This window comes from Molothrus aeneus, chromosome Z, assembly GCF_037042795.1.
Source record: "Molothrus aeneus isolate 106 chromosome Z, BPBGC_Maene_1.0, whole genome shotgun sequence".
In the NCBI taxonomy this organism is placed as follows: Eukaryota; Metazoa; Chordata; class Aves; order Passeriformes; family Icteridae; genus Molothrus; species Molothrus aeneus.
The window spans coordinates 11,605,383-11,632,763 of record NC_089680.1 but is presented as its reverse complement, the minus strand read 5'-3'; the positions used below and the strand labels follow the sequence as shown (position 1 = coordinate 11,632,763).

Below are 27,381 nucleotides of genomic sequence, written 5' to 3'. Positions count from 1 at the left end.
CCCTTCCAATATTTTGGAATCTCTTTGTCCCAGCATCATTCAGTCCTACCAGAAGGAGTAGAGGCAGATTACAGTCCTCAGCTTCCAGGCTAGGTAGCCTCTTTTCAATGTCCTGAATATGGGCCCATGGTAAGGCAATTCCATTGTGTTTTCTCAGAATGTGTCATTGTTTAGGTCAGATTATTTTGAATTTTCTCTTGCATCTAAAGTGCTGCAAATTTTTACAGCTTCCAGTTGTAAATGGATGTAATAAATGTAGTCCTTGTTCATTCAAGTAAGCTGTTACTGAAGTTGGTGGTTAGTAGCAGATCCAAGAGGCTTCCCATATGTGTGGGAGGGAAATGTTTCATATATGTTAATTTTCTTAAGGGTTCATAAACTTTTAGTTAATGTACTCGGAAATTTTTGAGGAAACAGTTGGCTTTCCTAGAAATTACTGGATAATTCCCTTAAAGTTATTTCATTTCAGGATTTCCCAGTTTGTGTCTAGTGGGAATCCTTCTGACATTATGAGTGTTTGATGTGGAAGACCACAAGGCGTCCTTGTGCTCAGCATTTCAAAACTTATCATTCTAAATATATATCCAGCCTGTGTCAGATGTTTTGATCCTGAATTCTCCCTTACTTTGATTTTCCCAAAATAAAAAATGCTATAATTTCATGTAATTTGTGAATCAACAGTAGGGCCAGTCACACCCCCACAGGTGTGCACGTGTTCTGGTCTATGATAGGACTGTCTGTTTTCCTACATCCATGCCTGGCAAGAGCTGTGATACTGCAGGGAGATCTGCAGTTGCCTTTTTTTGTGGGGATTGTGTTGCATGCACATGGACTTTCCAAAACATTTTACTGAAAATCATCATCTTTAGGCTTTCTTTTAGCCTTGGCAAATGCTTGTCAATATCACCAGGACTGCAGTGCAGCTGATTTAAGAAGGTAGGAATGTACATGACAGCTAAGAGCTTGTTGGTGTTGGGTGACCCTTGGTGTGCAGGTGTCCCTAGTGTGCAAATGCTGAGGATCATGGAGTTAGAGATTTCTGGAAGTCTGTCTCCAGGCACTGTCTGTACTGCTATTCCTTGCATGCTACTGACCACCTAGTATCCCTGTTTCTCTCATTCTCAGAGGCAGCATTGTTCCTAGACTGAATATTATCTTTTGTTGTTGCTCCTTGATTTCTGCAGTGTGCACCTGCCTCTGAAATCTGCATTTCTGGTCCATCCCTGTGCTGCGTTACTACTCTGTGCAGCTTGGGATGGCCTTTAATACAGAGTTGGCATTGCTAGTAACAGGTCAAGGTACATGTTAAGCTAAAGGCCTCAGGACGCACCTGGATCAACACTGAAAGTTTTCACAACACTCAACTGCAGTTACACATGAAATAACTGCACCAGTGCAAGTAACAGGGTCAGAAATGTGACACTCGATTTTGGAGGTACTTGCTTTGTACAACCTCTAGAGAAGACCACCACACCAAGAAGCCCAGGGCAGTGAAGGACCAAAGATCCTTCCACTGCATCCACAGTGGTGACCATCTTCTGCTTGCACTATTTATCTCCTTCCCTTTACACTTAAATGTTACCAAATAAAGTCAGTGTTGTTGAATAGGCATTTGGTCTTGTTTGCACTTCACTTTGGCCAGAGGATTTTAAAACTGAACACGTCCTGAACACAAATCTGTTTGGCCAAACTGAAAAAAAAAAAAAAAGCAACTATAATGAGACATGCAAACATTTTTCCTGTTTACTTAGTAGCGCTAAAAAAGAAGCTTAATTTAAAACACTGTATAAATTATGGGCAGTGCACTTCAGGAAATATGGGCAATCAGAACAAGGCAGAGAAAAGTAAATAACTGATGATAGGCCAGGAGACATAAATAATAAAGTAAAACTGAAAGAATAAGAGAGGACACGAGAAGATAATAAAGTTCAAACATAATAAAAAAGCTGCAGCAAAGAGGATCATCATAAACTGTGTTCAATGACTGCTGGGAACAGGATAGGAAATAATAGTCTTAAATTGTTGCAACAATGTTTTTCTTAGAGACAATTAAAAATTTTCTAGTGCTAAGAATGAAGCATTGGAACAGATTGCTTAGGGTGATTGTGCAGGGTCTATCATGGCAGCAATTAAAGGTCCAGTATACATTCCAGACCTTGTTCAGGTACAGATGAGTTGAGTCAAGGATGGACTACAGAACTTCTCAAGGACCCATCTAGCCCTTGTTTATCTACTGTAGGTATTAATCTGTTGCATCTTCTATTTCATGACAGAACAAGGAAATAGTTCAGTGCCCACAGGAATACTTTGAAAGAGCAACAAAAACTGCACTAGCCTGACACACAACAGCCTCACGGGACAGCTAAGACAAAAAAAAACCTGAGATACATACTGGCTGTGCTTTCTCAATCATTCTTGTTTTAAGTCCTCTACCACAGAACAATATGAACTGTCTGATCATCAGCCATTAAAAAAATCACAAACTATTGCCAAAGGTGCTGTAGTTTTTTGACACCAAGGTTGTGAAGATTCTAAGAAGCTGATCTAAGACTCTGCTGCCAAAGTGGGAGCCAATACCTTCACATGTAGGATGGGAAGCAAGGAGTTATATGCTACAGACAAATATCTACATTTCAGAGCTATCCAGATTGCATGAAGCAATTAGGTGCTGAAGTCCCAGTGGATGAAGTGCATATTGAGTGCATATTGTATCCAAAATTGAGTTTAAATGGGATTAGCTAAAAATCCTAGGAGATTTAAAAACTGATGTAATAAGATACATCTATGCTTTAATTCCAGGCAAGCGTGAGGACATCTCTGCTAGCCAACTATCCAACTCTTTATTCATGTGCATGCATGAAAGTCTGACAAATGAGAAGAGCCCAGGGATTAACAACAGTGGACAGAACCTCCTGAACTCCCAGACTGCCCATGGTAATAAGTCAAAACAAAACTGCTAATTTTTAATGGGATAACTGTAGGACTTCCAGTAAATTCCCATTGCTGAGATACAGGCTTAGAAGGGCATACAGGCATTTAACATGACAAAAAACATAAGAAGGATTCTGCAATACTATTGCGACTAACAGGTCACATCAAAATTCCTATGATTCAGTATTAAAGGAAGATGTGAACTACAAATGTCTCAAGCTGAATACCCCTGAAGTCATCAGAGTCCAAAGAAACTGGATAAACAGCTAACCAAGAGGATGGTGCTTCAGCTCAGCAATGCAGAACACTCGTCAGGGTCCAGCAGAGATGGAAGTGATAGGAGAAGGGATCATAGTTTCTTTTCCCATAATACATAGTTTTCCACAACACAGAAAATGCAGTTGGGAAAAGGAACATGAAATTAGGCATGAATTCATGAGAAAGGAGCCAACAACTGGACCCTCTGAGGACAAATTCACATTTCTTGCTATCAATCACAAAAACTAGAGGCAAAAGCATCGTCTTCAGTAAGTTATAAGTCATAGGAAGGAGACCAGAGAGGAACTTAAAACAGTCACCAAATAGTTGCAATCAGAGGAGGCAGAGGAAAGTGCCAGGATTTGTCAATCTTTTCACCTGCTGCAGAGGACTTAAATAATAAGATAGGAAAATAAATAAGGAGGATAGGACAAGGCAAAGGACTACAGTTAAATTCAGATCTCTGTAACAGTGCAGCAACACCAACAAGGAGTGGAAAATGGGGCTGACTGATAGCTGGTGGGCTGCAATGGTCTGGAGGGAAATGCCTTGGCCCTGAGGACAGGTAAGAGGTACCTAATAGCTGGTCTTCAACTGTCATTAGCACAAAGGGATAAAGACCATAAATTACTATAAAGAATCATCCAGAAGCAGCACAGAAAAATCCAGGTTTGGAGAAAGCACCATGGAAGCCTTTATCCATGCAGTGACTGTGGTAGTGATGCCTTGAGAGGCTACCTAGAATAGAGGCTGGACAGTGTTAAAGGAATAAAGTAGGTATTTATTAGAAAGGCCTTCAAAGGATACCCCTTGGGCAGTACAAGGGCCTGGCCAAGGCTACACCCAAGATGGACAATGGGTCACAAGTTTTCATTTTTATAAGTTTTGGTCCATTTACATATTGGGGTTAATTGTCCCATTACAGCCTCAGGTTATGAAGTCCCATTCTCCAAGATTGCTCCCTTTAATTTGCTGTTGTTTGTACTTTTTGGGCCGGAAGCTGCAACAGTGTCCTTGGCTCTCAGGCTGAAAAATGATTGTTTTGTCTAAGTAAACTGTGAAGAGAACTTGCTAACACTTTATGTGAAATTCAGAGTTAAGTAGTAATGCAGGACAGACTCTGGATAATACGAAAGCTAAAACTGAAGGCATCACTACATCCGTAAACAATTCTAAGGAAACAAACAAAATAAGCCCACCTTGTTTCAGTAATGCAGAAACAAACTCCCCTCTGGACTCTGACCACTTTTACACTAAATACAAACACATAGAGGATTATAGCTTGGCAATTTCTAAAAGCTTTGAGAAGCTTATAAGAAAATTAGATTTTTTAAAAATTAGTATGATAGAGTTCTCATGTTCTAGTTTGCACCTAGAGTTCCATCTGTCATAGCAAATATTTATTTGTGTTGATATTTTTAATGTTAAAGATGTTTCCCAAGACAACCTTTGTTGGTGAACATCCCAGGAAATCCAGTTTATGGGCTATGCCAAATGAACCAATCCAAGAGTTGAAGTATAAATAAAACTTAAGTTATTTTTAAATACTTTTAATACATATCTGCACAGGCACTGCTTTAAATTCTAGGCTGCTAGAACAATCATTCCAGACAATTACTGTAAGTAACGATGATGAACACTTAAGAGAAATTTCAACTGAATTTTTCCAGAACTAATTATTTTAAGAATTAGGAAACAAGATCTAGCTGATATGAATAACAACATAAAAGGAGAAATTCCTCTCATTCTCAGAGAACAGCTGCAGCATTTTTCCTCATCTGCCTTTCCCTGCAGCCCTGCTGCCTAAGACACACTGCCTCAGTTAACAACTAACAAAGGAAAAGATAAAATGCTAATATTCAGACTAAAATGAAGAACATACTAATTCTTTAAAATTATTAATTGAGATTTTAGAGAAATTTCTTTGAAAATACTTTATTTTGTAGGGCTATAGTTGGATGAAACATAAGACAAAAAATAGCCTTAAAGGAAACAATGCCATCTTATGATTTCTTTTGTTGCAGAAGTGCTGTATAGGGAGGTCTTTAGCAGGTTTTGTTAACAACTCCTTCTCTCCATCTGGAATTTCCCTCCTCCACTTACTCTCCACCCATCTACTCAGTCCCTCATTCTACATATTACAGCTGCAATTTTAAATTAAACATTAATTTGCTATTATACACAAGTAAGTATTAAAATAATTTTGCAAGGGTCAAAGACAAGCTGTTGACTATGTACCTGAAGTTCTTCTCTCACCAAAAGACTACAGTACTGAAAGCAGTGGAAACATTTTGTAGTGGGTATTTCATGCTTCTCATTATACCTTTGAAAGTCAGACTTAGTTTTCACTCAAGTATAAAAATAATAATTGAAAAAGAATGATAAGCTTGGAAGAGGAAATAATATAAAGAAACAGTGATGTAGAACAATGCTTAAATAAAAAGTCTAAGCTCTGTTGACTATCAGGACCACCGTCTTGAGGTTAGGAAAGTGATTAAGGGCTTTGCTAAATATAGTCTTAAAATATGCCTCCAGGTTCTATTCATAAATAAGAAAGCCTGATTGCTTATCATGTCCATTACTCTCTACTCTTAGTGGAAATGCAGACTGCTTGTTATATTGTGTATTATTATAATCACAATCCTTAGCATACTGTGTATTATTATAATCACACCATAAAGGCCTAAAACTAACTTGGGTTCTTTATTCTCCTCTAAAGGACATTCATTCGTTTTAAATCTGTCCTTCCATTTATGACACTCAGAACTGCAATTCTGTGTTAAAAAATGAGAATCTTCCATATTTAGACAAGCTATTTTATAAAGAATAGTATCAGAAAATAGTATCAGAAAATGTGAGGCAGGATATACATCATTCAGGTATACAACAAAGTCAATACACACAAAGACCCGGTATTAAATACATGTATCTGCTCTATCCTAAAACTTATCCATACAAACTAAGAGGGATAACAAACTTCAACGAAATTTTGCATCAACTTGGCAATAAGCACAGTATTTTTACTACACTAAATTACGTAGCTGTCCATTGCAATTTCACATTTTTTAAAAAATATAAGCTGTATACTGTTGCAGTGTGATGCCATTTCCTGTTTCAGCTATCCCAGTAGTTTCCCAGGTGTGGCAATACCTTCTCCCTTCCCCTCCCCCTTGCCTCCTTGCTAAGTGCTGTCAGTCAATCTTATCATTCCAGCAGGGGCATGGTGTGATTGGCAAAAGTTCAAAAGATGCCCCTCAGCCCTGGGGTCATTGGCTTGTCCAAGTGTCATTGTCCCCTGAGCCTTCCCCCCTCCCACCTGGTTGGGGGCTCACCTGTCCCTTCCCTCCCCCTGCCCCCAAGCTTAAAAGGAGACGAGACCATGTGGTTGGGATTCTGTGGAGCTGTTACAAGATTCAGACATATGTGACTTTGGAATAAACTCTGGATTAAACCCCCTGCAGAATCTGTCTCCTTTTCCTCTTCACCTAGCCTGGAGCCTTTCCACCAGAGGTAAACTGAGTTTCTACCATGCCTGGACTTGTTCCGAGTGCCAGCTGCAACTCTCAGCCAGCCAAAGGTGTCTCTGGGGTGAAACACCACAGCTGCCGCCTTTGGCCCAGCAGCAAGGGTCAGACGAGCCCAGGCACGTCCCACCTGGAAATATTGGGATTTTATTCCAAGAGTATACAATGCTACTGTAGATACTACACATACTGAAAAGGAACATCATGCAATGAAGTACAGACATTAGAAAGCATGTTTTCTAAGATTCACACAGAGTGTGAACTGAATTGTAACTCATGTGAGCAAACAAAATTAACTGAATTTGAATATACACAATAACTAAATCTAAACTTTGTTTCACTTGCAAAGCAGTAATCTGTTAGCTCTTAACTGGAAAAAAAATAAAAAGGAGTCTGAGAAATTGTACTGTTTTATTTGGATGTTTATATTAATTGAACATTGTCATGACATGGCATTTGTAAAGTTGGCAGTAATGAAAAAAACCCCAACATTTGGCAATATAATGAATTCACTATATATAAAGAAATATTTTTCACTTAACTCACAAAGCTAAGTAACTGACATACAGAAGTTATTTGCACAATATAAGTAATTCCTTATTACAAAATTCAGATGTGGGATTAAGCCACTGTAATTCAACAATCCCTTTTTATACTGCAGCAAGTTTTATAAATGGAAGTAATATCTGCTTTCAAATTTTGACCCACTATCTCAAAAAAAGAAATAAATGTTTCATCTTGTTTCAAATGCTCCAAAATGATTCTTTAAACAAATTATTTTTCAAATTTTACGTTTTTTCCACTCTGGCTTGTCTGTTTCATCATCTTCTGGTTCCACTTCTGCAAAAACTGTTTTTGGCTGCGTTCTAGAAAACATTAAAACGATTAAAATAATGGTCAGACTACAATACTTCATCAGAAACTGTGTTAGACAGGCACTAGACACCAACAAAATAGATACATATAGACACTTTCAAAAAAGAGCATACTAGGCTTAACCATTTTTTATTTTTGACAATAACCTTCTCAGAACTGAAGAAACCTGCAGCTCACAGACAAACAAGCACAACAAACACACGTCTTACAAGTATTATGTCCTCGTTAGCTTACAATCAGTATCTGTATATCCCATGAACAAAATTAAGACAGAACTGAGGAACAAATGCATTTAATTCCACGCTAGAAAAGCAGAGCCACTGGCCTCCTCAATCCATTACTTTTTGAAAAGAAACTTCCATTTTGATACACTGTAGAACAACAACAGCTAGTAAGTGAAAACAGAACAGCTGAACCAGGTTTCTGGCTAAGGCTATGCATGAAAAAACAGCTTCTTCCCCAGAGACACTATCTAACACTACTGTAACATAAAAAATGTAATGATCTTCATATGAGAACACAGTGTATCTGCCAGTCAAGCTTGAAAGTATCAATTCCTCCACTCTTTGTGCGAACTTTAAATACCACTTAAACATTACAAAAGTAATTACTGATTACTTTCTAAACGAACACAGTGTTAAGTATCAATTCAATAAATTGTTTGGACATTCAGTTCCCTTGTTTTATAGTTTAACAACTGCCTGGTCCCTTTTTCCAACTTAATTCTCAGCAGTCACTGCAGAGCTGAAACTATCAGATTTCTGATGCTGGTTGTGCTCAACTTCTCAACATGACAATGTATAAAATGCACCCAAGGCAGTCATCATCTCATTACTATATTAACTAATGTTTTCATATCAGTCTAAAGATGTGAAGCGTTATTATTATAACAACTGTTATTTGGCAAGCTCTACAAAAAGCATAAAGCTTACCAAGACTGTGCCTGCCTTATGCAGCACAATAGGCAAAATCCCATGTTGCCTCTGACTTGTAATAGCAAGGCATCAGCTCTTATGGAGCAGGTTCTCCACTTGTTAAATATGTGACACAAATAGGTTCAAAAATCACCAAAACTAGTTAAAGACAAGTCCCCTTACATGCACAATCTTTCTATTGCCCTGCCTCCCCTCCATCCTCCAAGCTTGCCATGGAGGAAAGGGTCATGCTGGTAATTCCAGAGATGGCCCTACTGAAGAACTCCGACTGGCACATGGTCCCTGGGTACAGGCTGTAGCAGACCTTGCACCCAGATGAGGACCTATCCTGTGGAAGTTACATGAGTCCTTCTACTGCCCATGGAAAGCATAAATGAGATTAAAAATATTTTCCAGTTTTGAAATTTCATTATAAAATACCTATATAAACTCTACTTAACCATTGCTGAAGAAAGAAGTTAGGGGGAAAAAAAAATCAACATTGAATCTGAAACAGACACCAGGGATGAAGGCCTTCTTGGCTGAATACTGGATTTTGCTAGCCTCTGAAAAGGAAGAATGTATGGAATCTTCTCTTTTTTTCCGACAAACACATACTGACAAAGGTTTATTTAGCCCATTTTAGCAAAGGACCTTCCTTTCACCACAATAGATGAAAAGCATCTAAATGTCCTCTAGGATGACCTCTGTATTAAGTGTTTCATTAGTAAAGCACGATAATCAAGTGGAAGCCCATAATTTCTGACCACAAACCTGCAACTGTCATAATTCAGATAAACATTTCCAACTTAGAGGAATGAATAAATTTGTGAAACAAGCAGCAAAATTTAAGTTTTTTCCAAAATATGAGTGGCACTGAAAAATGTGCAGACTTCAGAAAACGTCATCTGAGTACAGGAAAGCTGAGGAAGGGGAAGAAGGAAAAAAAAGGGAAAAAAAAAAAGAGAGAAAAACCGTACCATAATCCAGAGCTATTCAGCTAAAGCAAAAATATGCAGAGGAAGCCAAGTTTGCTTGCTACCTCACTTTTAAAAATTACCATGAAATAGCTATAGCCTTAACTGAAATGTAAACTGTTCCAGCTCCACAATCTACATAGCAGTAACTGAGGCACCTAGGGTTATTCATATGCCTGACCATTTTAAAACACTGTTTTTGTTATTGCTTTATCAGCAGTGATCATTTAATCTAATTTAAACACAAATTTTTTTTCTGCTTAGTTACTACAGTAAATGTAGGAGTTTGCTGTATGATTAAAATTCTTACAAAAAATTATCAAAACAAGTTTCCTTCTATTAAGTATTCTTATTTCTGAGGGCTGTGTTCTTTTTCCCCACCGAATTTCTCAGTTTTATTTATACTTGGTCTGGGGGTTGATTTCAGTTTGTTAGGGATCTGTTTGGTAGATCCCATGCCAGAATACTATAGAGAGCAAAAGGGCCCAAGGAAAGCTGGTTGATATTTGAGGAAATCTCCTCAAAACAGATTACATTTCATCTGCAGAAAGTACAGCCTGGCTGTAGCCTGGCCTGGATGCATATGGATCTGACTGTGGTAAATCACAAACTCCAAAAGGGAAGAACACAAAGGAGGCAAGGGTACCCTCAACTAAAAGGAACAGAGGCATTCCCTGAACACAGAGGAACAGAGTCAGGGGAGCCAAAGCTTAGATGGAACTGAAACAGAAAAGAAATGTGAGAGGCAAGAACAAAGGATTTCTACAGCGACACTGACAGCCAAAGGAATGTGAAGGAAAATGTGCTTTATTGAGCAGGTAAACCACTAACATAGCATATGGAAAAAGCCAAGATACTAGTTGCTTTTTTTGGCTCCATTTTCCCTAAAAAGGTCTGTCCTCAGGCCTGCAAGCACTCCTACACTATAGCAGAGTCTTTGGTAGGGACTGAGACATTTCCAACGGGAAGAGGAAGACACAGTTTGTAGCTCACAGGACATTTAAAAATCCGTATCAGATGGGTGGATTCAGAGGTACTAGGGGAGCTGGCTCGTCATTGCAAGGGCACTCTGTCATCACTGAGATGAAATGGTGACTGGGAGAGGGTCTCAATGGCTAGAAAAAGTAATTATCATCTTTGTGAAGGGCAAAAGGAGGATTTGGAGAATTACACAACCTATGTTTGTAGGAAAGCTATGTAATTAATCCCAGTGGAAGGCATTTCCAGATATATGAAGGATATGAGGTGGCAGGGAGCAGCCAGCATGGACTTACCAAGGGCATACTGTGCCTGGCAACCAAATTGCAAGAATGGGCTGCCCAGGTGTGGGAATTTCCATCCTTGAGGATATTTAACCTTGGTTGAGCAAACCCCTAAACAACCCAAATCTAACTGGATCTGAGCAGTGAACACACTTTAAGCAGGAGCTTGGACTAGATGACTTCAGGCATTCCCTTCCTACCTAAATTGTTCTATGATCCTGTGTTTCCACATGACTGTCAGCTGAAACCAGTATCTCATACACTGAAAAATGCATTCCTTTTGTGGGTTATGGTAACAGGCTGCAAACAAAAATAGGAAAACAAACTAGCATGATTTACTTATACTATGTGCTTCTCTTTACTTCAGTGGTTTTCAAGATATTCAGATATGCAGACCTCTAGAAAATTTCCAGGGGCCATGAAGACTGCTTTAGTCACCATAATCCCTCTGGTTGTGGGTGGTTTTTCTTAATTGCTTTTCAGGGATCCAGTAAAAGTAGCTCATTGACATGTGAGGATAATAGACTAGCAGATAAATAACACTGCAGCAGCACAACCAGCTGGACATGACAACTGCATATCACAACATGTGACTCATGTCAAAGTAACTTCTGAAATTTGTGTTTATATTGCACTGAAACAAAGAAAAAAGATTTTCAAGTATGCATGGAAACCAGAATAATGTCATAAAGGTCACTTCCAGACAGAAAAGTTAAGGTTTCACATCATCAGGTTTTTCGTTCTTCATCCCACCAACCAGCTTGACTCTTTTCTAAATCTCAGGGGCTTCCCTCTCAAAATTACCAATTTACAAAATAATATTTAGGATAAATATAACAATGCATGCCAACAAGGCTGCTATTACAAGACAATCTGCTTAGTCCTGATTTTTCATCTAACGATACTCGAGCCGTTACATGACTAACACTTCACAGACCGGCAATGCCCTTGAGAAAAGGTTCAGAGAACAAAACACAGCTATAGACTCTTGCTTCAAGTCATTCCCTTTTGACAGTGACAAACAGCAATGAAAAAGACTGCAAAATAGGGGTAACATGCAAGGTATTTTCCCTAACTCCAGTTTACCTTGTTGAGGAGGGAAATTTCACCCTTACTTTCTCTCTGGTACAGAAGAAAGCTGCATCTGATTAGGCATTCAGCTACAATGCTAAGTAATTCCTGCTGATCCTTCAGAGGGACATCTGAAGTCATTATAGTATATCTGTACAGCTGTGTTAAAACAAACAGCTCACAAGGAATGTAATTTTCAAACATTTACAACTGATGCCTCAAGTTCCTTTCCTGTAGTTCTTTACTTGAAATCTTCAATCTGTCCTTCCTTTCCTTTCACTCCAGTGGAATGGCTCTTGCCAAGGACTCTAACAGGCCTTTTCCTGAGAAATCTCAAGATCTTTTCCTTATCCTCATCCATTATGACTTTTCTGCTGGGTTGATCATATCTTATTTGACACTTTATTCACATTGGGCTTCTGTGACATGTCATCTCCTGATTCAGCATGTACTTCTTATCACCCCAGTATCCTTTTCAGCAGCATCTGTTTTTCACCAATTCTTTTGCCTCTTACGTACTTCCCCCTCTTATTTGGCTCAAATGTCAGGGGGAGCAGAAAGGTCAAGCTAATGATAACAAGCTTAAAACATTTTTCAAGTCATAAATAATACAAATGAATATTCAGCTTCAAGAGTAAATTATGCACCTTTAACTCCAAAAAAAAGATATATTTTTACATAGAATGCATAAAACTAACAGAAGTCATGCATTTCTTAGAAAATTTATTGAAGTGAAAATCATAGAATGGTTTGGGTCAGAAGGACCCTAAAGATCACCCAGTTGCAACTCCCCTGCCATGGGCAGGGACACCTTCCACCAGACCAGGCTGCTCAGAGCCTCATCCAGCCTGACCTTGAACACTTCCAGGGATGGTGCATTCACAACTTCTCTGGGCAACTTGTTCTGTGCCTCACTACACTCTGAATAAAGAGTTTCTTTCTAACATCTAATCTAAATCTCTCTTTTTTTAGTTTAAAACTTGTCCAGTCACTACCCCCCCATGCACAAAAGTCACTCTCCCTTATATACAATTTAAAAAGCATTACATCTATTAGCTGATTGAGAATGATGTAGCCACTATGGATCAGGAACAAGCAAATCAATCCAGTCATCATATTCCAAATGATGAAAATGGATTAACCAGAAAAGAGCATTTCTTAATCTTCTCAGTCTAAAACTATTCAGTAACTATCACTGGAGAAAATGAAGCAACAATAGTTTCCTTACACATTTTCTGAAGAAGGAGAGTGAAAACTTTATGTGCATAGACAGCACAGGACCAAAAGCCTTGTCAAACAAAAGATATATCAAGTGGATAGTTTTATACCATGTTTAAGTAAGAATTTACTACAAGAAATGTGGAAAAACTGGTAGCAGAAGAATAAAGTAGTAAAAGAATAAACACTATTTAAAGAAATGAAACATACTGGATGTACGGCTTTTAGGTCTTAAGACAGTGTATGATTTTTAAAATGTATCAGAATATCACCTTTCCTAAATCTATAGTGTAACTAAATCTACAGTGTAACTAATGCTATAGCTAAAGCACCTGTCCTGTATACAAACCAGTACCGCATGATAATTTGGATCAATTACTTCCAATTTGCATATTTTATTAAATCTAAGTCTGTAAGTACATCTGTAAAATGCATTTTATGTACAGGTTAAATATCCATGCTTCATAAAATCAGATGCAGGATATAATTATAATAGCATATTATATTGTATTGTATATATTATAATAGCACAGCTTTATTTGGCTGTGCTATTATATAGTCCTGAATATAGTCCTGAATTTCTGAAAACTAAGAACACGACACAATCAAGTTTCTGCATTTCATTGTATTAGATATTATTAGCATTATTATTAGTGCTGGTATTATTATTATTATTATTAGTAGTAGTAGTAGTAGTAGTAGTAGTAGTATGCTATTGTTGTTATTGTTAAAATGTTACTATTGTTTGGGAGTTTTTTAATGCTCTTTGCAGAGAGTGTATCTGAAATTGAAACTTTTAAAGCAAGGATAGTGGCTTGAGGCTCTCATCCTCACCAGGATGAGAATTATCAGCTGACAAAGCCATCAAGGCAGCGTGCTGCTGGCTGCAGTCCAATTCCCCCACATACACATCACCGTCTGGTGTGTAAGTTAATAGCAGTCTGGATTTGCATCCTGCCCACTTCTCAGCCAGCTCTCCTCTTCCCCTGCAGCCACATCTTTAACAAGGAACTGTAATGAGATCTGGCCACCTGACACAGTAGGCCTCCTCTAACATAGCTTTGTTTTAAAACTTTCATGTTTACTACATTGCAGGTGTTAGGGATGAAACTTAATATACAATCAATGAAGTTAGTAAGCAAAAAATATGCAGAAGTATCTATCTACCTGATGGAATGTGTGGTTGTACTTACTTTTGAGGATGGATTCCTCAAATAAAGCCAGATGCCTACATACTCCAATAATATTTCCTCTCTTGCAATCAAACAATTAAAAATCAATATTTAACATATTTATTACAACAACTGCTACAGAATTAGGCTTTCAAATATCCCATCTTTGGTACCAAGAGTGATGCTCTATAATGCATTGGGTTTGATGTATAACACCAAATGCCATACTTATCAATTACCAGTGTACCATACTTATTAAATTACCTGCCCAAAGCCAGGCTGTGTCGCTGACATTCTCAAGCTGCTTTAGAATTGCTATTTAGTTATCTTTGTGAACATGTGGGTCAAGTCAGAAAACAAATATCATCATCCAAAAACTGAGGTTATGTGGATTTACCAAGGTTTTACCACAAAAATCATGATAAGGCGTTACTTATGTAACACCTGAAAACTTATTTATTTATGTTGAATTTTTGGTAGGAGATTTTATCAGCTTTTAATTTTTATCAGCTGCAATTTTTAATATTGCTGTACCAAGTTAATTCAGACAGTTACTTGGGTCCTCATGTAGGAAAAATTCAGATAAAAACTTATGATAGTTGAGAAATCATCTTATCATAACACCACATAAATATTTTGAAGGTTTAACCTAAGAATCAGTCAGAACTAGAGAGTGTGTTGGAAAATCATCTCAATATACCAATGGGACAGTACCCTATTAAAAGGTATACTGCAGTTTAAGACACTGATTTGGAGAAGATTCTAAACTCAAATCAACTTTGAAGGCTTTAAAATAACTTCTAGCACTGGCAGGTATATTTTAGAAGCGGAAATGAGAAATTTCAAAAATTTAACCTCCTGGAAACTTGTATCTTTATAAAAGAGTATATTCTTGGTTCAGATATTTGTGGCAGCAATCCAAAAAAGGCAAAGTATAGCATTAAAAACATCTATTTTAACTAAACTCCTACTGGCCTCCAGAAATATGACTTGTACTCCTAATTGTTTCCTTACTTAGCATATGCTGGAGCCACCCAGTATGGATTTTCCTCCGCTTCCTTCGCGTGACGTAGAATGGCCTCTCGAGGATTGCTGTCATCTGTCTTGTCCAGGGCAATGTTCTTGACTATATATGATGACAGGGTGACCCCGTGAGTCCCAACACGGCCACCACGACCTGTGGCATGAAGAGAAAAATAGTTAAGAAATATGCAGAGCCTGCAATGGTGACCTGATACAAAGAGGTTATTTAATGCTATAGAAAGGTTTTAACTTACGGCTGCATTCAGGTGGGTGTTTTACTGACTATGTAACTCAAAGCAAGCCATTGTAATTACTGATTTTTTGCAGGCAAGCACTCCAATGAGACATCAATGTCTTAAAAGTGCTGGACACTGCCCATACATCTACGGAGTAGAGTCACCACCCAAAAAATGCAAATCCAAATGAGTGTAGAACCAAAACATGATGGCCCCTTTATCATACAACAGTTCAAAATGATTATGCCTAGATTACCTGCTCCTGCTACTGGAGGTTCAGGTTTGTGAGACTTCATGGGGTCCAACCTATCCTTCTCCAGCTGTTTCCTCGTGCTTCGCTGTCGTGGTTCACGGAACATTGGAAGTGCATGGGCTGAAGGGTCACAGTTTGGACAAAATGAAATGTTAGAAATTCCATTTCCTTTTTAACATTTTAAATACAAAGAGTTGGATTCTTCCTTGCAATAGAAGAGGTGTCAGGAGCAGTAATCTCATATCCAAACAGTGGTTTACTGAGTTATATTTTCAGGCATTTCTTTCTGCTGAATTTTTAGCAGATGAAAACAGTCAGATATCAGGGTTCCTTCAAGCAGGAGCCTCTCATCTGAAATACTGTTTGCACAGTTTATGCATATTTCATTCATACCCCTGTCAACATTAGCATTGTGTGACCAATCAGTTACTCTCTTCTGAACTTCCCATGTTTCTTCAGCTTTCTCATATTCTAAGAGCATGACAAGGCTCTTGATACATTCTTGGATATGAGAAAGAGTGGAGCAGAAGCCCCTCAATGATTCCAAACGTAACTTTATGCACATGAAGTCACAATCATGTTCTTTCTTAAATAATACAATTAATCACAATTGGAAAAATATCATAACTGTGAAAGCCTGGCTAAATTGTCAGGATTTAGATCTATTTCCTCATAAAAGATCTATTTCCTCATATCTTGAGTCACAGTAATGGCTTTGATCCACTCAGACAAGAGAGTAATTTGTCAGCAACAAAGAAACACCACGTGAATGGGCATGGCTTTCTTGCAGAGTGGCTTAGATGTCACATGCAGGTAGGTGTGCTCATTGCTGTTGTTTCCCCAAACCTGGGAAATTATGTAGCAGTCAAATGATCCAATAAAGACAAAAAATAACCAAACAAATCATATATTTAGGAAGATCATCTCTATACTGAATTTAAAAAAACCATCAGGGAGCATTCAGGCACTTATCAGCTTGAGTTTTCAGCTTATTTCTGTAAGCCTGTTCAATTTATTAGACTGAATGAAGTCACAGCCTGATGACACAGAACAGATCTTTGGAAACAAATGTTTAAGTTTTATTTTTGCAGATTTCATTAAGTATGAAATGCCAGGGACAATTTTCTGGCAGGCACTAAGTTTGATCAGTTTCCACAGAGCATCTGAGGTGACTAACACACAGATCCAAGCCTTTGCCATTTGTGGAGTCAAGGTTGTCTAAGGGAAAACCATGCTGTGTATTCCTATGTTTTAAAAGTGACACTTAATCCCTTAAAACAACATTCCTGCATTTTAAGTAGCCATTATAGGCAATTCTGATATTAAAGAGCAACAAGAAATCTGATCGGGAAAAAAAAGCTAAAAGAAAAAAGAGGGGAAAAAAAGAGAAGAAAAAAGGGGTCAGTTCACTTTGCAAAAGCACTTCAGAGATCTTCAGGTCTTCCCAGTTCTATCTGTAACCTTAAAAGACAGATAGCTAACCTCTGAAAAGTTTCCAAAATATGGAAAAAAAATTAAAAAATTGCTGAGCAAATCCTTACAACGTTTTTCTGCATTGATGCATATGGAAGCATCTTTGTTTAGTTTCAAAATTATGTGGAAGAAACAGCTAATCAGCTAAAACTCAGTGATAAAATCCCAAAAATTTGCATAACTGGGACCTACATATTTCAATGACATTTATAAATGCCACAGAACACACAAGTTCCACTGGATTTTAAGCAGACTTTGCTTTTAAAAATTATAGAAATTCTTAGAATATAAACACTAATGACAGTGCACACAAAGCATTACAATGAAGGATGCATTAAAAGCACTCAATGAGGATAAACACCCCTGATCTTTGGTAGTTGCTACTTAAATTTAAGGTCCCAAAAACTGTAGCAGTAAGGTAGGTTGGAGACAGCTGTGGATAGAAAGTGCCCAAGATGGGAACCTGGAACCAAAGTACCTTGATATGTGTCTAGTTACCAAGACTGCCCAAACTTCCTCATTCTAAATCTCATTATGTTTATTATGCTGCCAAACAACTTGTTTGTTTTATAGAGAAATGGTTTTAGTATGTGTAAAACCAAGACTACTAGAAATCAGAACTGAACACCCTGAAACTGGAGGAGGATGAAGAGAAGCAGGACACCACAACCACATGACTGCTCTCATTTCACATGAGGAAACACTTCACAGGGCAATGCTAATGGGGACAGCCAAGATCTCTCAGTTAATTCCCTCATTCCATTGTAAAAACTGTCATTGGGAAAAGGCAGATCATTGAACATTTTATACTAGCAATGATAACTATTTCTTATCTGTCAGTGATCCCTACTGCAAACATAAGTGCTAAAAAATCCCCAAAGCTAGGGATTGTTAAGCTATTTTAAACCCTGTATAACTTCAGTAAATTATAGATTTTGAAAAATCATTTGTTATTTTTTCAAGACCTATCTCCCATCTCTGATTTTGTCACTGGTATTGCAAAGAGGCAAAATTCTTCCTAAACCCATCTGCATTGCACCATTAAGTTATGGAAAACTAAAGCTGTAAAAATGCTCCAAAATTTTTGAGGTTTTCAGGAGCATCGCAACCAAGAAACCAACCATTACTAACAACTTTACAGAGCATACAGATTAGATATACCTTTCTGTTTGTGCAATGCTATAAACATTTGTATGAAGCACCAATATATGACACCAGTGATCAATGCTTAATGAAAGACTGGTTTTTAGAGGAAAAAAAATAAAGCTAAACAATCTGAAAATAATTTGAAACCTAAGAATGAGCTAAGGATTCTACTACAAAGATATGTTTAAATTTCTTACGTGTTATAATGTAATCCTGCGTGAGAGTCTCTGCTTGTCTCTCTTTTCGTTTTGTTTTGACCACACATAATTTTGCTCCCCTAGGAGGAAACAGAACAGTTCAGTTAGTCTGTTTATACCAAACAGAAACCAGTTTTTATTCAAGATAGTCTCAACAAAATTATACAGCACTCTAAATATTCATGAATGTGTGTATCTTTGCCTGTTCACGCTCATGTGAAGGAGGGTAGGGAGATTACAGTGTTTCTGTTATAGAGCAGTTTATATGACATGCAGAAATAAGGGTGGAAGATTCATTTCACACTTCATTTGTCCACAGTACTTTAGTGTGCACATTGGAAGTGCTGCTCTCCAAACTTGGGCACTCATTTGCTCCTGATATAATTCTTCCTAGGCAGCAGAGCTGGCCATTATCTAACCAGAGGCGCCTGTAACACTGAGGCAGGAAAGACTGCATAGCCTGGCTGCATCAAGATTGATTTAAACCAGTGGTATTTACCTCCTCATGGTAAATACCAGGAAATAAACCAGGCACAATACTGTGCTAGGACTCTGTGGTCCAAAAAATGATGACCAACTCCCATGTTCTCTAAACAGCCAAAATCAGAAAAATAAAATTTCTGATAATCTTGTAAACCAGAGTTTATTTTCACACGGAAGTGCCCAGGTAACATTAAGTACCCAGAAAACATGAACTCAGTTTGGTTTAGGATGGCAGCAAACCACATACATAGGAAGAACATCTTATTTATGCCAGTCAGTATCAATGAATTGTACATTTCCTCCTGGCTGACAAGAAAGAAGAATGCCCCACTTCTCCAGCCAATCCAGATGGCAAAAGAAAATTAATCACAAAACAAGTATTTATAGGCCCTCTACTTAGGCCCTCTTTGTCCTAGGTTGGCAAGTCACTGTCTGATAAATCAGTACCGCCTTTCCCTTAGATGTACAGACAAAATCCTCATGTGATAAATGAGGGTGGTGAAGAAGACTAAAAGAAAGGTGGGGATGTGTTTCCTTGCTTTGCACATTGTCAAATTGGGTCTTCCAGCATTAATTCATTTGCACTGAAGTCTGATGCTTCTAAACAAGATTTTTACCTCAGGATGAAAACATGCATTAAGAAACCTGAATACAATACAAAAACCTAAATACAATAAATACCGACTCAGTACCACTTCCTTGGCAACCTCCAACAGACAGGATGAAAGGTTCATGCAATTAAAAAATGAAAGCACTTGTAAATTCAGGTAGAACAGCCGGCATACTGCAAAAGGAAAAGCCCAGTGGAAAAAGTGCCACTCTTCATAAGCAAATATTTTAGGATATTTTTTTCTCTTTCTACTGCTGCTGAATAAGTAGAACTCTGCAAAACAAATGTTACCAAACCAGTTCTACTCATTTCTTAATATAATCATTGAATCACAGAATCAGGCTAAATTTGAGGAAAAAACCCCATAATAAATCATAATTACATACCTCTGGCTTTTGACAGGATCATAGTACACTTTGGCTAAACCATTTCCAGTACCAACCATGATCTGGTTCAGCTTGGGATGCCAAAGGCAACGCACAACACTCTGAAATAAAGTGAGATATTGACAGTTAGTTGGTCACTCATCTGGATCTTAGAATTAATATTCACATTGTCAAAGAAAGCATCACACTGGAGCAGGACCAAGCTTAAACATATGAATGAACATGTGAATACGTGAATGAATAACTCCTGAGTAGAATACAATGTAAAAGGAGTGACAACACCAGCATGTAGGCAGGGAAGGAAGTAAAAATTGGTGACAGTGTGATAACCAGTGGTTTCTACAGACTATTTGCTGCCAGGATCTTCATGGGCAAAATAAAAATGGAAAGTTAAAGAGGGATTTGAAGGAGAACAAATAAGTGCTTCAGATAAGATATAGCGATTCAGGCCCTCATGACTTTTGTACTCTTACTTTTAATTCTTAATTCTTCCACTTCATTCATCACTTTATCCATTTTTTCCCTTTTTGTCATACACTGTTGACCTTTTCACTTGCTGACTGCAGAAACAGAAGAGATGCTGATTTTCACTTACACTTCTTTCTTCCCCACAACACTAAGAACTTGGTATTTGAAGCCAGTGTCTCACAGTACTGTCACCCTTCTGTCAGCAGGGAAACTCATTTTCAGACATTAAGAGTATTGTTCTACATGTGACTTTGAATCTCCATGTGAGTACTGTTCCCAGTCTGATTCAGCAGGACAGCACAGAAACTCTAAGACTCAAACTTCTGACTCCAGAGAGCCAAAGTGGGAACAATCTGCCACAAAGGACAACATATCTCATCAAAAACACAAAAGAAAGTATCTATTTTTGACACACAGTAATGCCTTAAATGGATATTGTCCAAGGCTGAAGTTGGTTTGCTCCACTTATGTAACAAATGTATCCAGAGCTAGCAAGATGCGTTATCTTGTTAGTATTTCAGGGAACAACGCTCCCTTTTCTAGCCTTCCCTTTCTTCTCCCTCCAACTTCCCAGTGTATGTCCCATACTATTTCTGGTTTGGTCCAGCCTCCACTTTTTTGATGCTAGCAGACACATAACATTAAAAATATTAAAAAAATTCTGAAGCCCATTCAGCCATCATGAATCAGAACTTCATTTTACCACAAGATAATGCATGACACTCTCCTAAGCTGTTTTTTCTGCTTTGTATTCTCTTTTAGGAAGAAAAACTGAGTGAGACAAAGTTTCATTAATCAAACAGCCATTCTTTACAAGGCTCCCCAGCAAGGCATCCTCCTACATATACACAACACACAACATTACACTTTCCCATTTACTTACAGATACAAATAAACTTGGTTTGCTTATTACAAGAAAACTCCAGAACAACATTTTTAGAGGTAAACCCGAAGTACACAATACAGAGTTGCTAATAAGTTGTTGGATTTAAGTAAGAGTCTTACATATTGTTATGTAATGCTCAAAATGCTAAAGTAACTCTAAAACACCAGAGCTAGTAACAAATATTGAAGGTCAAAGGTGGGTGGCCTTTTCTTTTATTAATATTTATTGCATGTGGTTAGCCAGCCTTTTTAAACTCTGTAGTTAATGTGGTTCTCCACTTTCTTCTGTCAAGTAAATGTATTTTATAGCATGGTAGTGGATACCAGCCAACAAAAACAAGCCTGAGACAGTGTGGCTCAGTACTGATGGGGTTTGCTGAGTTTTTAACTTGTCAAACATGCACAGCACACTTAAAACCACCACGGCACGTGCTACAGAGCAGGCAAAAGAAACTGCCATTAAATGTAGTCCTGTAAATCTTTCAAAACCATACAACGTTCCCAGAATATAATTTGTTAAAAACTAAACAAACTCAAGTTCTGAACATGCAAGTAATTTTATCAATCCACTGGTATATAAACCTACTTTATAAGAAATAATAAAAATTACTTCTGTGTTTTTTAGATTATTTTAGAAACTGACAATTCTTCAAAAATACCAAAATACTGAATCCCTGAACTATATCCTAAAAAAATTTTCCAATCATTTAATCCTAAAGAAGTCAAAATTCTAATTAACTGTACAACAAAGGAATGATTGTAGGCTAGGTCTTAATACTGAGAGAGAAGGGTAAGGAGAATCTTTATCACATAAAAATAATTAACACTTAAAGAGCATTTATTCTTTGATGCCTCTAACTTCTCAACTGCTTCCACCTAGAGTAACTCAGGTAGACATCTTTATCACTGGAAATGCTAAATATCAAATTCCATCTCAAAGAAGGTCCTACCTACACCAGGCAAGTGAGTATGTTAATTGCAGATAAAGAACTGTTTTCCTGCCTTTGCCTACGTGCACATGTAGGTAGGTACCCATCTACTGATAATGAATTTTTCACAACTCTAGAATGGTTGTGCTTGGAAGAGAGCTCTGGAGATGATGAATTCAACCATCCTTCTCCAAACATGGTCAGGTACTACAGACAGCTCAGGATACCACCCTGTTTGTTTTTTAACACTTCCCAGGATGGAAATTTGAGAGTCTCTTTCAGCAACCTGTTTCAATGTACAACCAGCCCTACTATAAAAAAAACTAAAAACCCATCCACAAACTGCAAATAATTTTCTTCCATTTAAAACAAGAAAAACCTATGTAGATTCTGAAAGGAATAAAATGTCAGGTCATAGCTTAGCAAATGGAAAATGTCTTGCAACAAAGAAGAATGATAAAATGCAGAATGCATCATCACACAAACATCTTCAACATTTGAAAAAATGACTTCTGTGATGGCTGAATGTTTTGGACACTATGCTTTTGGAGCATGAAGTCCTGGAAGCCTGTCACAAAAAATCCTGAAAATAATTTTTCCACAGACTGATGTGGCCAGCTTTGTGATTATAAGAAAATTACAAAAGATAATTACTAGTAATGATTTAAAAGTTGTTTTGCATTTTTGCTATGGCAAAAGCATTAAGTTCTTCAAATTAAATAACTCTGAAAAGCTTTTGGCAATGTCTATGCATATACAAACACAGTAGCTTGCATTGGGAAATACTGGGAAAACACTGTGAAAGTATTTTTGTGAAGACAGACAGGGAAAATATTAAAAATATTACCCAAAAGAGAAACACTGCAAGTTTACCCTCTTGATTCTCACTGTGAAAGAGGTTAGAACAGATTCAGTGGGTGGGTGTCACTATCTGTAGGCAGTTCTGGGGTGTTTCCCAAATAGGCTCATCCCTGTCAGTCTGTTCTCAGCTCTGTACTTTGAGTCACATGAACAGAGCTGTTGCTGCAGGTAAACAGTAAACAGCACCAAATAACTTTTCTGTCAGGTTATTCTCCATCTAGGTGAGCTCACTAGGCAACTACACATACAGCTTTTCTGGTACTGAACAAGTAATAGTGCTTTGACAAGACTTAACAGCAGTGTCTCTAAATGAGAAACTGAAGCCTCATTTTCTGTAACACAGAATGGGACACATGCTGGCCTAGGAATACAGCCCTGTGTTTAACAGGCACTGTGAAGAATAACTAAAGCAGATTTGTCAGCAAGCAAGAGCTAATTACCTCAACTGAAACTTTCCAGAGTACTTGGGCAACACCCTGACAGGAGTAAACAACACAGAGAGGGCATTTTACAAGGTCAGCAAGAAAGGATTTAAATGATTTGTGGCATAGGAGTGGAAAATTTACCCCCTAAGATGAAACTATGAAGCTGGTAAGGTCGTGAAAACTACAGACTGATGTCAAGGACTGGAAGAATTTTCCTGGATCTTTGCTTATAAAGGTGGTTTGAGACTGCAGCAGAAAAGGCAAAATTCAGTGACCACACTTCAGATAAAAACACACAGTTTTAGAGAGTGGATAGAGCTGATCCAGGAAGGGAAGTAGAGTCTCAGAGGGGTCAGTACAGGTCAGGCAGGAAGGTTAATTACTTCTAGTAAGAGGTACTATGAATGGTTAGAGATCACACACTGGCAGTGATTATCCGGATGGTGAAAAGCTTCGGAGAGGATGCGCTGTGATAAAACATAAAAAGAGAAAAACCGTAAGTGCATTAATTAATGCTGCATCATGCAGCAAGTATTCCTAGTTCCTGTGAATTACAGAGTATATACAGTCTTCACATAAATGTTACATCTCAAACCTAAAAGATTTTTCTGAAGCATTTCAGAGCCTGAGCAGTCACTTAATCTTATTAGGATCTTTTGAATCTACCAAAACGGTTGCTTATAATGAGGTTGCTCATTATGTAACAAAATAACAAGAACATATATAAAGAATGTCACTTGAAAGCATTATTCACCTCTATCCTCCTTCACTCTGCTGCAAAAGATTAAAGGAAGATTCAGGTTTCTGTCTATCACTGCCTTCTTGAATTCCTATACTGACATTTTACATGTCTGTGAGCTGATCTTGTATAAAAGCATTGAATTGGTTTTTATTTGGTGCATTTCAGCTGAGATTCAACATCTCACTTTTTATGCAAACAAGCCCCATGATAACAGTTAATCTTTTTCTGTTAGCAAAATTTTATTAAACAGACATGTATGCTTGTACGCATATGGGGGCCATAATTGCAATAAGACTGGCATGATAATAATTTCACAATTTTCCAAAAAATTCCAAGAACGTTCATATTTTGGACATAAATAGGAATCACCATACACTTCTAGAGCACTTAGGTTAATAGGACTATATTCTCTCCTTGCTACTGCAAAATGAAAAATAAATTAGAGGGGCCATATTTTACAGTGATGTTTTAACTTCTTTTCCCTCCTTCAGGAGGTCTTAGTGCTTCTCAGTCAGGCACTGTTTTCTTTGGAAACTACCCTTTCTCCCTAAAGGCAGTTAAGTTTTAATGTTAAGTACCATGCAGTTATCTTTGAAAATGAACATTTCATGTAAAGTGTATTTTCAGATAACTCATGATAATGTATCAGCTTTTTCAAGTTCATTACTAAATCTTCTCCTGTCATGCAGGTAAGAGGGAAGAAAAACGTGCTTCCATATCAGTTATGCACTCTTGGAATAAGCATTTTCCATTTTTCTTTCTTTTCACTTCAGGTACACATTTTCACTCTTCTCTGGCTGTTCTTGACTTTCAACTGGCTTATACATTTGCTCCAAAACACCAGATATGACTAATCAGTTAAGAGCAGCTATCAGATGTTTAGGCAAAATCCACTGAATTAATGTCTCCTCCTATGGCTGTTAGTGCAACTATTTAAATGAAATCACTGACAACAAATCTGCTTTGCCGACTACATCTATCTACTTGCATCCCTACACTAAACTACCCTGAGAAACTGGAAATCTCTACTGAATGATCTGACGTACAGCTAATATTCATACTTTCCCTGTGCTGAATGTGCAGTCAACATTCTACCTATAAACAGAAAATCAAAAGTGATCTTCCAATAGCCACTAGGAAAAAATACTCCTAATTTAAGATAAATACTGAAAATGGAAAGGAAACATGCTAATCCTAGATTTTCACACATCTCTAACCTATGAGACAAGAATTCATGAGCATTTGATGTTTCTTTAAAAGCCTTACACTTTAGATGAAGTTCAGTAACTCCAAGGTGAAGCTGCTGATGTTTTGACAGTTGTTAGGAAATCAGGAGCAAGTAAGAGAGCGTAGGCTTCACTCTCAGCTAGCACAAGCCTTTCATAGACTGGCAGGCTTTTCTCCTGTGAAATGCCTACAGTCAAAAATTCTTAAATCAACAGAAATGAATGCAAAAGTAACCAATTATCTCCTACTTTGCTATTGGCAAGGTCAGAAAACAAGAGATTAAATGTTCCAGCACGTTAGTAGAAGACAATAAACACCCACGGAGGGAAGTGAAGAGTTTAGGTGGGACTTGTTTCATCAAACTTAACATGTCTACACTTTTAATCATTGGAGATCTATTCTTTAAATCTCTACAAATGTCTCCCTTTAAAGTTAACAGAGAGAAATAAGCATTTTACAGTGGACTTCAGCTAACCTATTTGAGAGATCTATTTTAGGACGGGATAAAATCACAGTCTGAATATGTTTATTTTTCTCTGTTGATTAGAAAAGGAGCCTAGGGTGACTGGATCAGCTGTAGACATCTATATTTGGTCAGGTGAATCCCTACAGCCTACAGTGGCCAAAACAGCTATAAAAGAAAAACAGAAAACTAAAGAGGATCTATATTAGAGCCTGTTGTGCTACTTAGATGAAACTCCATAGTTAAAGATAAAGAATCCTGGTACCCATATTGAATAGTCCTAGTGCAGAAAGGATACACCAGACACAAACTTCTAAAACTGCCCAACAAATCTTGAAAACCTTAGCTTCAAAGATCAGGTGTAGCTCTGGAGATATTTAAAAACTGAATAGGGGTTAAACAGAAAAAATTGTATATTTGCCCTTGTTGCTTACCCCTTCCCTAACCTACAATCTAATAAATAATTCCTCAGAATCTGTTCTGAAGCTACATAATAAAAAAGTGAAAGCAGGAGCTGCTGACCTAAGAAAATATTTTCCATCAGAAGAAAAACCTAAACAAACCTTCTCTCTTTCCCATGTGAAAGCTTTGCTTCAGTGGCTGTGACGGTATTTGATGGGCTCTGTTTGAACAGCACTGCTTGGATTCACTGCACTTGGCTGTCCAGGCAGTCAGATGAGGGACATGTCAGCAGGGAAGATAGCAAACATGTAAAATGACATTCTGACCGTGGTCGAGGATTCCATAAGGACAGGTGACCCCAGCTGTTGCTAAGTGGGGCTTTTCTGACTGAACTGAGTCTTTATCTTAAATGCAATCACTACAAATTCCAGTCTTTCTGAAAAAAGCCCTGTCTGTCAAAATCAGTGCAAGTATGCATGCAACTAGTTTATTTAGCACATCTATTCTGTCCTTTCTCCTACAAAAATGTCCTACATACTTAGAGTGAAGAACCACTTGCAGTATCTTTTGCGCTTGCAGCACAGGAGCTCAAGTACTACTTAGGAAGCTTATAATAAATTACCTTCCAAATTAACATAATCTGTTACCTAAGCTTATATTATATTTGTATTTGAGAGGGGTAAGCAATTTCAAACTTGGGCTGGATAGAGGGATGAAATCTCAGTGTAGCCTTCCACCTTTATCTTCCACAGTTCTAGGACTTGTATATTAAGTCCTTCTGACTTTAGCAATATGTCTCCCCATAACAGAAGGGAAATGTACAAACTTATTTCAGGAAAACACCTCCATTTATTTAATACAGTTTCGATGTCTTTGAATAAAACATCAAATGTTAAGATGCCAACTGCTGAAGAGCTTCCCACTACCACAAGATTGTTCCCCATTCCTGTTTGGTTACTACTGCTTTTA

General features: G+C 37.7%; 1 protein-coding gene across 1 annotated transcript in view; it reads right to left on the bottom strand.

Moving 5' to 3' along the window:
- Positions 1-7,105: 7,105 nt before the first annotated feature.
- Positions 7,106-27,381, bottom strand: part of WDR70 (WD repeat domain 70) — a 126,582-nt gene continuing 106,306 nt past the window's right edge. Inside the window, exons 14-18 of the mRNA XM_066568864.1 lie at positions 20,011-20,111; positions 18,532-18,611; positions 15,719-15,835; positions 15,218-15,380; positions 7,106-7,579 (exon numbers count right to left, since the gene is read on the bottom strand). Of these exons, the coding sequence (XP_066424961.1) occupies positions 7,495-7,579; positions 15,218-15,380; positions 15,719-15,835; positions 18,532-18,611; positions 20,011-20,111 (546 nt within the window). The 3' untranslated portion in view covers positions 7,106-7,494. The remainder of the gene's footprint in view (positions 7,580-15,217; positions 15,381-15,718; positions 15,836-18,531; positions 18,612-20,010; positions 20,112-27,381) is intronic.